Source organism: Carex rostrata, chromosome 1 (assembly GCF_964058835.1).
Source record: "Carex rostrata chromosome 1, lpCarRost1.2, whole genome shotgun sequence".
Classification (NCBI taxonomy): domain Eukaryota; kingdom Viridiplantae; phylum Streptophyta; class Magnoliopsida; order Poales; family Cyperaceae; genus Carex; species Carex rostrata.
Window position 1 is genome coordinate 635994 of NC_135918.1, and position 13261 is coordinate 649254.

A 13261-nucleotide genomic window follows, 5' to 3' on the forward strand; every position below is an offset into this window, starting at 1 on the left:
TCAATACTTCACGATTAAGTTCTTCATAAAATATTTAGTTCAATTCTAGAGGTCCCAATAAAACATGAGGCTTCACTATTAAGTCATTTACCTAAATTCAACAATTGTTTCTTGTAGTTTCCGACTATGAATTAGATTTGATAATTTCTAATCTCAATTCCTAAGATATTCATGTAGATAATTTGATACAATCAATTCAAGATCCTATTCTACTCAAGTTGTTTAGACCTAAGTGGGATACTAATTATCAAGAAGCACAAATCATGCAATCACACAAATAATAGAATCAGCAAGAACATTCATACAACCAAACAATCATAATAAAGAAAACCATCCAAGTAAGATATATTTTAACACAAATTCATACTTAAATCCTAAGCCCCTAGAGAAGAAATCTAGCATCTCATAGATGCACTAATATTCAAAAGAAATACAAGAGAAAACATGATAAAAACTAAGAAAAAAAAAAAAGAAAAGAATGAACTACACCAATCTCCTCTCTTGTTGCCCTCATCTTCACTTTGTTCCGCTCAAGCAACCTTCAATCCTTCGCTTCAATCGCCTTGATTCACTTGAAAAAGGTAGAAGTATGTGTAGAGAATTTGGTAGAGTAAAAAGTGGAATTAAAAATGGAATACAAGATGACTTCTCCTACTGCTTCCCTACAATATATAGCATTTTTTGTGACTTTGGGAGCAAGAAAACAAGATTTGGAAGTGAATCAGACAAAGATTGCGTCAATTTGGTAATAAAATATGTTAAAATCTAGGCTAGTGCAGATGCACAAAATTCTACATTCTGAATTTGAGTTTGTTTCTTTCATGAAAGTTGTAGATAGTTTTGTCCTAGTTCTGTCAAGCTTTGATTTAAAAAAACCGGAGTTCGTATGACCAAAATATGACCAAAATACAAACTGTGTGTCGTTAGCTGCGATTCTGTGCTGCCGAATGTGCGTCCAGATAAGGCCACAAAACTCTCTAAAATCGAACTTCAAACGGGCATAGATCATCACCCGTAACTTTGTTTTCAATGTTTTATCATTTTTCGGAAAAACTTGTGAGAAGATCTACAATTTGATCAATTTTTTGTAATTTAAATAGACTTTGGCAGTAACTTGATTTTTGACATATTTTAATACAAAATTACACTAAAATATAAGAAAATTGGCATAGCTTTTGAAGTATATATAATTGAGACTTATCATGCGGTCTCGTTCTTAGGGCCACCATTTGTCACTGCGGGCCCCTATTTTACTATAAATTCATTTTCAGATGCATAATTTCAATTTAGTTAATTTATAATTTTAGGTTTGTGTGCAATTGGTTCAAAATAAGTCTTATGATATCCATTTACACCAGTGGTAAGGTAAGGTTTTATAAGACCCTAATGGGATTTGTTATAGTATCATGCCTGTTAGTGTGATCCCGGTAATGATTGGTACTGATTATTTGAGAATGAAGATTGTTATTTGTCAGAATTTGGATATGAATCAGGGTTAGTATGACCTTAATATTCATGCCAAAATTAGCATGCCGAATGGTCCAGCATAAATCTAGTTTTAACTATTTTTAGTTTAGAATGCTGAAGTCTGACATATAATGTATAACCAAACAATGAATTTTTCTGGGGGTGGGTACAAAATAATTGATGTGGAAATTAATCCAGTCCGGCGTACCAACCTAGCTCTAAGGTAAATCGAAGGTCGCAGTTGAGTTAACTCATTTGTCTCAAGTCGAGCCCCTCTTCAAATTGATCAACTGTGAGACTGACCATTTAGTAGTTAGGTTCAGACCTCACTCCAGATTGAGATCTATTCGATATATTTTGAAATTAAGCTCACTTAAAAGTTTGGATGAATTTAAGAACACCATGGTTTTACTCATAAAATTATATTAAATTAAATAAGTGAGCAGCCAATTAGGCAATCCGCAATCGGGTTGAAGCCCGGACTGGGCCCATATGAGCACGGAGAGTCCACAATAGGTGGTTGAGTTGAGACTTGAGATAGTCGGAGACCACCAACAACGGGTACGGGTTTAACAAAACCCTCTGCTCTCTTTCTTTCCATCTCCCATGGCTGCTCGCTGACTCGCGGCATTTTGCTTCCGCAGCCATCACCGGACACCTAACCGAACGAAGGAGAGAAAATGCAAACCCTGAATCCATCACGATCCTTTCTCTGCACAGCCTCCTCCCCTCTCTCGTCGCCTCGCCTCCACCTCCTCCTCTTTTTTCGCTTGCCTTACTCTTCCTTCTCATCATTATCATGTTGCCGTGCGGAATTCTTGAGAGAACAAAATTCCTGCGATGAAGAGAGCAAGTCAATTAAGGTTTCGGTGTGGTGGGACTATGAGAACTGTGCCATCCCTGCTGGCGCTAATGTGCACCGGATTGGGAACAGGATTGTTTCAGCATTACGGTCCAGTGGCATCCGAGGACCTGTGACCATCAATGCCTTCGGTGACATGTGTCAGATATCGCGTGCCATTCAGGAGGCTCTTGTATCCACCGGCATTTGTCTCACCCATGCGCCACACAGTGAGTTATTTGTTAAACCCCCACCTATCTGGATGCTCATGCTCATGTCCATCAAGCCAATTTTGATATGATTGATTAAATTTACCTCATCTTATTTTCTATTTCTAATTCCTCTCTATTTAGCTTGTTGCAAATCAAAATGTGATTGAAACTTTCCTTTTTAAAACCTTCCTTATAATGGAAGTAATGTATATTTGGTTTTAATGCACCTTCTAATCCTATCTAAATTGATCATCATTTGTAATCTTCTTTAGTAAGGTGCAAAGAAAATGTTATTTTTGCGATCACTAATATTTGTTAGCTAAGTAGGTTTCAGTTAATAGACTGCATGAATTATTAAAAAGGCAGTAGACGATGGGCTTTGACCATATTGAATTGAAATCAAATATTTTTTGCTGCCTAAGTAGTATAATGATTTTCAAATATTTTTTTCTCATCAAGCTTTTAGGAACTTCAGTTTGTGTTGTGCCTGGTACTTTTTTGAGTTAAATTTCATCACTCTTATATGGACCTTGTGTTTCAAATTCACAATTGACTATTGACAAAAAGAGAATTGTGTGTGACTCATGGAATCTCAACGTGACAGATGGAAAGAACAGTGCAGACAGGTTGCTCATGGCTGACTTGATAGGTTGGACTGCACATAATCCGCCACCAGCCCATTTCTTCCTCATCTCCAATGATAGTGATTTTGCAACCATCCTTCACCGTCTCAGAATGAGTAACTACAATGTTCTTCTTTCCTGCTTTGATTTTGAAGTCAAATCCTCCTTACATAGTGCTGCCACATTAATATGGCCATGGATATTGGTTGCCAAGGGGAAGGATTTCACTGCCAAGCAATTCAATCATCCTCCTGATGGAATGTATGGGTCATGGTATGGACATCAGAAGGGACTCCTGTGTGACCCCTTGGAGGAGGTACATTAAAAGCAGCATCCCACTATTGTTATTTCAAAGTTGCCATCAAGAATAATTTGTTACTCGCATAAAGAAGTCTGGCAATAGTGCTTAGGTCTAGAATTAATAAAGGATACCATACAAGTCTTTTTTTTTTCAAAAAATTATGAGACCAATCACTGACCAGATTGCTCCAAATTTCATTCATTTTTGTTTGTATTGAATTGTTTGTATGAGACTTAAGCATTCATTCCAAAACCATGGCCAATAAAACATGACCCAAGTAGCCAATGACTTATAATCCCCTACTCACCGTGACAGGAACCGATGGAGAGAGTTGTGAAGACTGAGACTCCTACAATCCCCAAGTCGGTAGTGAACAGTATATGTCAGGTCCTTCTCTCGTATCCTGATGGGATTCCCCTTTCAATCCTTGGATCCAAGGTCAGAAGCAAGAATATTCTAAATGATGATCTCTTCGGTTTTAACAAGTTCTCCAATCTCGTTGACTCCATGCCTGACGTCACTCTGGTCCGGCATCCTCATCCTGGTAAACACGAACCTTACGTATTTCTAACAAGGAAACGGTCTGCTAAGCTGGTCGACGAATCGGTTGAACGACCTTGCGTGGAGGAATCTTCACAGCCTGCTGAACTGGAACAGGTACTCTCTTGTACAGGCCAACAAAATCTTGTATTCTTATCTTTCAGTATAAGCCAATCTGTGCTTGTTTCGTGTGTGCTTTATGTTACATGTTTTTGGTGTGGATATATACACAGAAATTTTTTTCTTCTCAGTAACATATGTATTGCAAAAAGCTCTTCCAGAATTCTAATTGCAGTCATGTCTCCTTATTCTTTGTTACTTGACATTTTGATGTAGTGGTCAAATATTCGCTTTGTTTTAAAAAATTCACCTCAACAGAGTACAGGAGAGAGGGTTCTAGAGGGACTGACATCTTTTGTATGCTTATGGCCATGGCTGGGTAGGGGCACCCTATCATCAGCATTCATATATCAAAGTTTTACTTGTTTCTTTCCGCTGTAAGCTAATGTCTCACTAAAACAAATTGACCAGTCCATCGCCACCAATGTGTTAGCGTAGCAAAGTCCATCCCTTTCTTGTTAATCTAATGGAATGATAAGTGAAAGAGAAGGGTTTCATATTTAAATCCAATTCTCCCGCCCAATGTGTCAGCTGTTGAAACTGTAACTAAAAGGTTTACAAAAATATCTATTAGATACAAATAGTTTTTTTCCCCTATAACAAAGCGTGAGTTGTAAAATAGAAAGTATCCCTTTATTGTTCTGATTTGCCTGTCTCTCCATTTTTGTTCATATCTTTCTTTAGCAAGAATTACAAACTCAAGTCTTTCTTTACCGTCAAATAATGTTTGAACTAGTTTCCCTTTTTTTCTCTCAGTTATTATTTCCGACTTCATTCGACATCTATTATTTTTTCCTTCAGAGTTTTTTTATTTCCTTCCATTTTTTTCAATACCCTTTACAAAGGAAAGAAAGGGATGAAACAGGCTGTGTATGGTACTTTGGTAGGTGCAAGAGAAACCTAGCAACTTCAGTCCAATCTCAGCCATTCATTCAGAAACTAATGATTCATATCTGTTCAGGTAGGGGTATTTGGGTATATAAAATTATGTGAATGTTTTAAAAGAAGGAGATCTTTATTTCTTATAATTTTTTAGAGACTTGAAGTGTGTGATTTAATTAATACCATTAAAAATATATTAAGAACTCTAATCGCTATATCGCCTAATTTCTTTGAGCTATGTTGATGGTATGTACAAGCTTCAGATCATGCTTTTGTAGAACTTGACGAAATTAGCCTTTTGGAAAAATTACTGGATTTTGCACAGTTTTGCTTAAATCTTATGTTTTGAGGAATACTTGATGAAGGGATAAAATAGCATTACCTTTCTTTTACTTTATTTTAATTTTAGGTAGCCATCAAGGCCGATAAACCAGTGAAACCAAGTCAGGAGAAATCATCTGGAACAGTTAAGATGATTCAACTGCCAACCGAGCCAGTGGAACCAGTTGACCCTAGCCTTGAGCTTGATATTGAAAAGACAGATCAGGTTGATAACATGGATGAGAGTATTTTTGGGAGGTTCCGGAAGGTCTTCTTCGGCAATCATAAGAACTCTGAAAAAGCCAATCCAGTTGTAAAATGTGAGGAGGATTCTTCTGCTTCACTTCCAGTCTCAGTTCCTTACGCAAAGGATAGACTGACAGAGAACAATCAGAAGGATGAACCAAAAGAGAAACATGCTGTGAGTGATAGGGGTTTATTTGGAAGGATAGGGAGGTGGTTTGGATTTGGGAGAGAAAAAGGAGGCTCTAATCTGTTTGCTGACCACAAATTTTGGAGTGAAGTGGAATCTTTTCTGACAAACCTGGAGGGTTCTGACCTTGTTGCAAAATCAAGAACTAGGTATGAGCTGTGTACATGTATTTTTGTTGATCCTTAGTTTATTTCTTGATCTTTTAATTTGTGTTTTGGTATGTTTATTTTCTTCTTCCTTAGGGTTGCTTTTACCAAATTTTCGAACTATGCTGGTACATAGTCTTGTCCAGTATTTTTCCCTTGGATTAAACAATCATATTTTTTTGGTCTATGATTTGTCCCACCAGTGTAGTATTGCCTTAATTCTTCAATATCCTAATGTTCTCTGTTTTTTTTTTCTTTTATTAGGAAAGAGTTGATGCAGGGTCTACACAACGCTGGAATGCTCTCTTTAAAATCCCTAGAAGAAGCTCACATTATCCAATTAATAGATCTTCTAATTTCAGAGAAGAAATGGATTCAAGAAAATACATCAAGTACCTTCCCTTTTACCCTTTCTATCCCATCTGACTCCACCCAGGAAAATTTGCCTCAATGCATCACTAACCCAGATCAATTGTCAATTAAAAAGCCCCCACCTAAAAAAATTATGCTATCAGATTTTCGCAAGGTTGTGAAAGAGTTGCTAGATGAGCAACCTGAGGGTTTCCAAATTGGTTATATTAAACCTAGATTTGAAAGCAAATTTGGTTACATGTTGGAATATAGGAAACTTGGGTACCGAAAACTTATATCTCTGTTGCAAACTATACCTGATATAAAGATAGTTGAGAAGAATAAGGTATGTAAGTTTGACAAAGAAAAGAAGAAAATTGAAGCTGACAATATTGGTAACGATGTGGTGGATAGCAATGAAGAGGATTCTGTGTTTGATGAACTGGGTCCTATATCAGAGTTGATAACCCACGAGCCTTCCCTATCTGGTGAGGAATTCTCCGACGAACCAGAAACCAAGGCAAGCACAGATTTCAATGGGGAAACTACAAAGGAACAGAGCTCACTCACTGAAATTGTCGATACCTTTGCCAGTACCAAAGATGCGGATGCTATGAGCAAAGAGCCTTTAGGGATTGATGAGATTGTTGATTGTGTTAGAAGGCATGACATCAATAAAAGTGTTTGTTTAGGGGATAGTGTCAGAAAGCCGAGGCCTTTGAGGTCCCAGAAAGGACAGTACAAGTTTGTAGCTGATGAAGTTGAGGATGAAAAGGAGAAAATTGTCAATAGCATTTTGGGTACTTTAAAGAAAAATGGGGACTCAATCAACAATCTCATCAAGGGTATTTGATATTTCTTTTAAGGGGTTTCAGCTGAGACCGGTAGTATACTTTTGGTATTGTTTCCTTCTTTAAAGGCGGAAATGACAAAATTCATAGTAAAGTAATTTTGAGGTTCCTGAGATGAATGGCCCTAGTTTGAAGATGAGGTAATATTTGCATGGTAGTTTTTATTATCGACATAACAACATTCAAAAAAATTAATTCTTCGACAAATTCACCCTTAAATTTCTCAATTGTACTTAATTTGGGAAACAGAAATGCCACAGATTTTTGTGCGAATAGCAGCACCTGTTTATGAATCTATGAAAAGTTAGGTTGATCTATATTGTCTGCAAAAACTAGTATTGGGACAGCAAACATACTTTGTAACGAGATGAATATCATTATATTTATTTTGTTCTCGTTAGCATTGTATAATGACATGTATTAATAATAAAATTAGGATGTGCTGGTTTTTGATTAAATTTTGCCCTACTTCTTAAATAAGTTATTGTTTCCTTGTCAAAATATGTGGAATGATGCGAACTTCTTTTCCTGTTTTGTTTTTGTCATTACTTGAGCTGCTTTGATTTCATTGGGGAGGATGGTGAAACTATATGGGGTGAGATGTGCTGCTCCTTTTTGAGAAAAGCAGGATCCTTTTTTTTTTTTTTCACTCGATTGTTCAAATATTTATAATAGTTCAGATTTTGAAAAAAAGAGGAGCAACAATATTCATCTTCAAATTTGAACGGTTAGAATGAAAAAATAGATGTTCTTGCTTTTCTAAAAAAAAAAAGCAGCAAATTTTGTTCTGAGAGTACAACTAGGGTGTTTCTACGTTCACCGATCATCTTTGGTGAACTCAATTCTAAAACTTATCGAATTGATTTCAAATGATAAATTCGTACTGTTGAAATCCGTCTAACTTACAAGTAAAGTGGTAAAAAAATTTAAATTTTCAAATTAATTTTATATGAAGTCAAGTGGTAAAAAAACATTCAATAAATGAATGCGCTAAAATTAATTTATAAACTTATTAATTTTGATCGCATTACTTTATACTAAATTAATTGAAAGTTTAAAATTTTTGTATGTAGACGTATCACTCGTAAGGTAGACGGATTTCAACATTTAAATTTGTTATTTGAAGTCAATTCGATAAATTTTAGAGTTGAATTCGGATTGATGAACTTAGGAAGACCCTAGTTCTACTCTTGTTCTGAAATGTGTGGCCGCAAGTCACGGGAAGCTCAGCGTTTTTATTTATTTTGCGGACGTCACATATAAGCCTTGCAAAAAAAATTTAAAAACATGAAAGAGCACCGGTCTGTTCGTTTATCCAATTTTTTTTTTTTATAAATGGGTGAGAATTTGAACTTATTATGATTTAATTTTCATCTTTCATTGGGATGGTAGTTTGTATGAAGTGAGATTGGGTTTTTTTTTTTTCCTCTCTCATTCTTCTTTTCCATTCTAGTGTAAATTGATGAGAAAAAAAATACATCAAGTTGGACCCAATATTTTTTTCACGATAAAAGTTCTTGTGTTATCTCTTCTTATTTTTCCAAGCTTACATATCTCTGTGTTGATTCCTTGCAATTTCAGTTTCTAAATTTTATTACATTAAATTAACTTATTTTAATCGCAACTTAATTTATAATATTTGTTGTTATATTAAAAATCATAATATTTGATAAATAAATATAATTTATAGTATAACAAAATTATAAAAATTATATATTTGTATTCTATTTCAAGGAAATAAAAAAACGTTAATTAAAATTTGCTAATTATTATTTATTTATTTTTAAGTGATTGGATAATAATTTTACGAGCAAAAGCATTGTGACGAAATAATAATTAATAAGTATTGTCATGTTATCATTTAATCATTTTATTTAATTATATTAATAGTTATTAATAAGAATAATTGTATTGATACCAAACAGTTTTAGAAGAATTTTTGTTTTACGAGTGTTCTCACAGTATATTAAACAAACATTTCAGCACATTCTCTTCACATTTTTCTGTGTATACTCCTGAATATAAGTTCCCACAAATTAATTTGAAAATTTTCAAATCCAAAAAATCTCACTCCGCACAATTTCATAACAACAAAACAAGACTAAAAAAATTATGATACATGTGGGAAGTGTGAAGATTTACCCTTTGTTATGATATATTTAAGTGCTTTGACGAATATGCCAAGACGTGGTAATTCTTATTTCCAAACTTTTGTCGCTCATATTGAAACAAAGTACTGTAGAACAGTTGAAGGACTAGAATGAAATTGTTAATAGCGGTGAACATTTGTATCAGTGTGATTAACGGCCAAGTGGTTTGCATAAGGGTGGTTGTTGACTTGTGCTCACTCCATGTGCTTCACGCAATAAAAATAGGAACTTTATATATATATATAATATAATATAGTATATGCTACATGTCATAAGAAATCAGTTATAGTCAGTTACATACCCAATTTCGAATGCGACATTCTCTTCATTTGGAGACAAATGTCATAATATAAAATAAGAGAAAATGAAACAAGTTCAAACTATATTTCAGAAAATGATAAAATATTCAACACAAAAATATCACTATAAATATTGGTCCAGTTTTGCATTCATTCTGATAATAGTATATTTTACTAGAATGAAGCAAGTATAATCAATCCATTGTACACTGGCACTACTAAACCATACCATGAAATGATGTGGAGACATTACATTTGCGGATACAGAATCTTAGCAATAGTCCAATTTAAGCTAACATCCAAGTTCAACACTTTCCAGAATTTTATTAGTTCAAGAGACGACTGGTATTGGCAGGGGAACCAACATGAAGTGCAATACCTAGCCAGGCCATTGTTGTTAGAAATTCTAATTTGTTGACCATAGCTTGGATATCTAGTTTTTCATATTTTCCAAGCACCAGTTGTGTAAGGCAATGATCGATTTGGACATGTACTCCATGGTCAAAACTAGATAGCAGGCAGTATATACCAGCACTGAGCAGGTATTGAAACTGACTGGTACATCATGAGCTGTTGTACAATAGGGACACAAGATAAATACTAAAGGATATCAAACCAGAAAAATGGCTGTTTCAAAGTTTCATAAACAACTAAGCAATCATCAATGAATCCACAATTCACATTGATCTAACTTGGATTTAGCAAGAATGAAATTATCGCACACATTTGGAGTTCTACTGATCTTAAAAATAAGCACTCATTTCACCAAAAACAATGGCGATTTTTTAATTTTTTATAATAATCACAAGACCAAACAACAATTTCATCCCCAAATTTCAACTCCTGCCGAACCACCATACCAACATTTTGACTTTACAACATATACTAATTACCATAAAAATCAAAACGACATGGACAAAACAGCACAGGAATCAACGAAACATAGACTACCTGAACCTCCAACCTCCTTATCTGAAATGGATCTGCATTTCAAATTTCAATTCCAGCCCGTAGAACTCTATACCCAATTTCTCTCCATCTCACACCGTTCTTGCAAATCATTCCCTGAAGTCCATTCACTCATTGCCATGCGAGAGTGAATCTAGACCCTCCGTTCGGCTACGCACAATCCTATGAAACACCTCCCTTATCTGTCTCTCTAGCGGCTCCAGACCTCCTTTCAAAATTTCACAAACATTTTCAAGCTCCTGCACACTATTTTTCAATTGATTCTCTGTCTCTTCTACCATTGGCACCTCCACACCATCAAGCAATTCCAGCAATTGATGCGAGCTTTTCTCGATCTGGTATATCTCCTTCATAAGACCATTTGCATTGCGCCGGTCCTTCCTCTTCGATTCCTCAACTATCTTCTCATGGAGAGAAAGCAATGCCGGTGACCACACAAATCCATTACGAGGTATTGAGAAGTGGATCTGTAAGCCCCTGTCTTGGCAGGGGATGGCTGCCACGAGAGCCCACATAGTGAAGACAAGTACTGTACTGATGGTGTAAACGGGCATGGCAAGACCGGCCGTTGCAGTTACATCATGTCCACGTGGTGCATTGAGGTTAGCAGCTATGTTTTGCAACTGGCGTGCAGCAGACCAGGTGCGCGAGACGCTCCAGGAAAGAGAACGGAAGTGGACCCCACTGCTGAGGTGGCTGGGTGAGGAGGATGAGCTCTTGTGTGAATCCTTTGACCGCCCAAATGAACGGTTGCGGTGTGACGCAGAAGCGGATTCTTTCTCATCCATTATCAGAAAATTTAGATCCATCAACGTTTTCTTCCCTCGCCTCAACTGGCCTTCACCAAAAGGTCGTGTTTTGTTCGCACCACTTTCATCCACCTCGCACCAGGATGCGAGGGATTGAACCACGATCTCCACGTGCTTGTTCCATTGACATACCTGGCCCACACCGTCTCTTACGGCGTTGCACAAGTCGAGTGCCTTGACCGCCCGCTCGAAGAAATCTGACACCATGCGATCCAACGGCGGTCGCGTGACCGCTGCCCTGTGGTTGAACAATATAACGCGAAATTCTTCCAGAGAAACGAGAAAACCTTCTAGAAGCTTCCGGATCCAGGCAAGGGAGAGGATTTCGTCGGGGGACGAGGACAAGTCGGCGAAGAGGTCTGACACGCGGCGCTGAAACGATTCAAGCTCCTGCTCGGTTGAGGGATCGTGGCCGTCCATTGAGTGAACTTGATCGCGACGGATGGACAGAATTGATCGCCCGAGAGAGGCGAACGGAACTGAGGATCCCTGGTAGTCTGTAGCAGGCATTGGATTTGAGATCGGAAATGGAGAAGTAATTCAGCGGAACTGACTCGGATTCCGGATCGCGTGCATGGTAGATTAAATGATTAATGGATTTTCCGAGGGGAAGAGGGAGAGATTAATTGGGGAGGAGTTGGGTGAATTGAGAGGGAGGAGACAGGATGGTTAGGAATAGGTCTTTTATTGTGGGGATTAATTTAGTGCGCTAAAAAAAGAATATTTGTTTTATTTATTTTTAGATATCATATGGCTTCAGCTTCTCATTGTATATATATATATATTTAATAAATTGATGATGAATTGATCCTCGTTTGCTCTTTTGCACATAGCCACTTAAATTTCCAACTAATATACCTCATGTGCTCCTGCCTCCTGTTGTAGAGATTTCTTTTTTCACATGTTTCGTTAAGTTGAACAAATATTATGGTACTTCATATTTCAAAATGTCTAACTATTTACTTTTGATTTGCTAGTTTACTTATTTATTCTACATCTCTCAAAAATTTAATAACTTGAGCACAATAAAACAAATATATTATAATAATGTAATTGTCCTTTTTTTTATTTCAACAAAACAAAATTACAATATTATACTTTTGATCATGATGCAGAGTTACGATATGATATTATAATGATCCCTAAAATGAAGAATATTTTACTAAATTGATCAAATGAAAGTTTATATTGTTATCGTCAACGGTTTACCCAAAATAATAGTTTGGAGCCGTAATAATTTATTTATTTTAATCATCCATCACTAACCAGTCGTGATTACTCTTTTGCGGATAATATATCATGACATAAAGTTGAAATATCAATCAGTGTTGTAAATAACGGTATGCGATTATCAGACGGATAGAGTATCGTCAAGTGATTAATCAGCAATAATCGATCATAATTTGAAAATAATCAATCGATTAATCGGAAAAATATGTGACGATTTGATTACCGCCAACAACTAATCAGCCGATTAATCAGTCTAAATCAATGTTCTAAATAGCGCGCTATAGCGTTTTCGGACCATAGAATCTATGGCGCTATTCAGCAGTATAGCGGACCATAGAATATTTGGGTATAGCATTGTTTTTTTAGCCAGTCCGCTATGACGCGATAAACGCTATTTAAATCTTTGGTCTAAATTAAAAGAAAGTTTTTTACAACACTGATATCAATACTCAAATAGGTGCAATCGCTGGATATATTGGATAAAACTTTGTTTAGGGTTTTATGTGCAAAATACTAAATGTAATTAAAGAACACCAAAACGCTTATAGACGATAATTCCTTGACCGCGGCCGGAGACCGAGTCTCTACTCTCTACCGTATGATCGAAGAGCACGCGGGAGAGACGCGATTTTCTCGCTGACACGCGGCAAAATCTCATGGGTTTACATGTGTTGGATCGGGCATCGCAACTTCTTGACCGGGTCTCGGGTCGTCAC

General features: G+C 36.3%; 2 protein-coding genes across 2 annotated transcripts; one reads left to right on the plus strand and one right to left on the minus strand.

The window, feature by feature from the left end:
- The first annotated feature begins 2038 nt into the window (after positions 1 to 2038).
- On the plus strand, positions 2039 to 7449 carry LOC144550658 (uncharacterized). The gene is made up of 5 exons (XM_078298644.1): positions 2039 to 2538; positions 3125 to 3459; positions 3760 to 4101; positions 5396 to 5889; positions 6151 to 7449. Exons 1-5 carry the CDS (start codon positions 2148 to 2150, stop codon positions 7088 to 7090), a joined length of 2502 nt encoding a protein of 833 aa, XP_078154770.1. The 5' UTR covers positions 2039 to 2147; the 3' UTR covers positions 7091 to 7449.
- Positions 7450 to 10145: 2696 nt separating this feature from the next.
- Positions 10146 to 12021, minus strand: LOC144550668 (protein BYPASS1-LIKE-like). Its single transcript, XM_078298650.1, has one exon. It carries the CDS (start codon positions 11823 to 11825, stop codon positions 10614 to 10616), a length of 1212 nt encoding a protein of 403 aa, XP_078154776.1. The 5' UTR covers positions 11826 to 12021; the 3' UTR covers positions 10146 to 10613.
- Positions 12022 to 13261: the final 1240 nt, after the last annotated feature.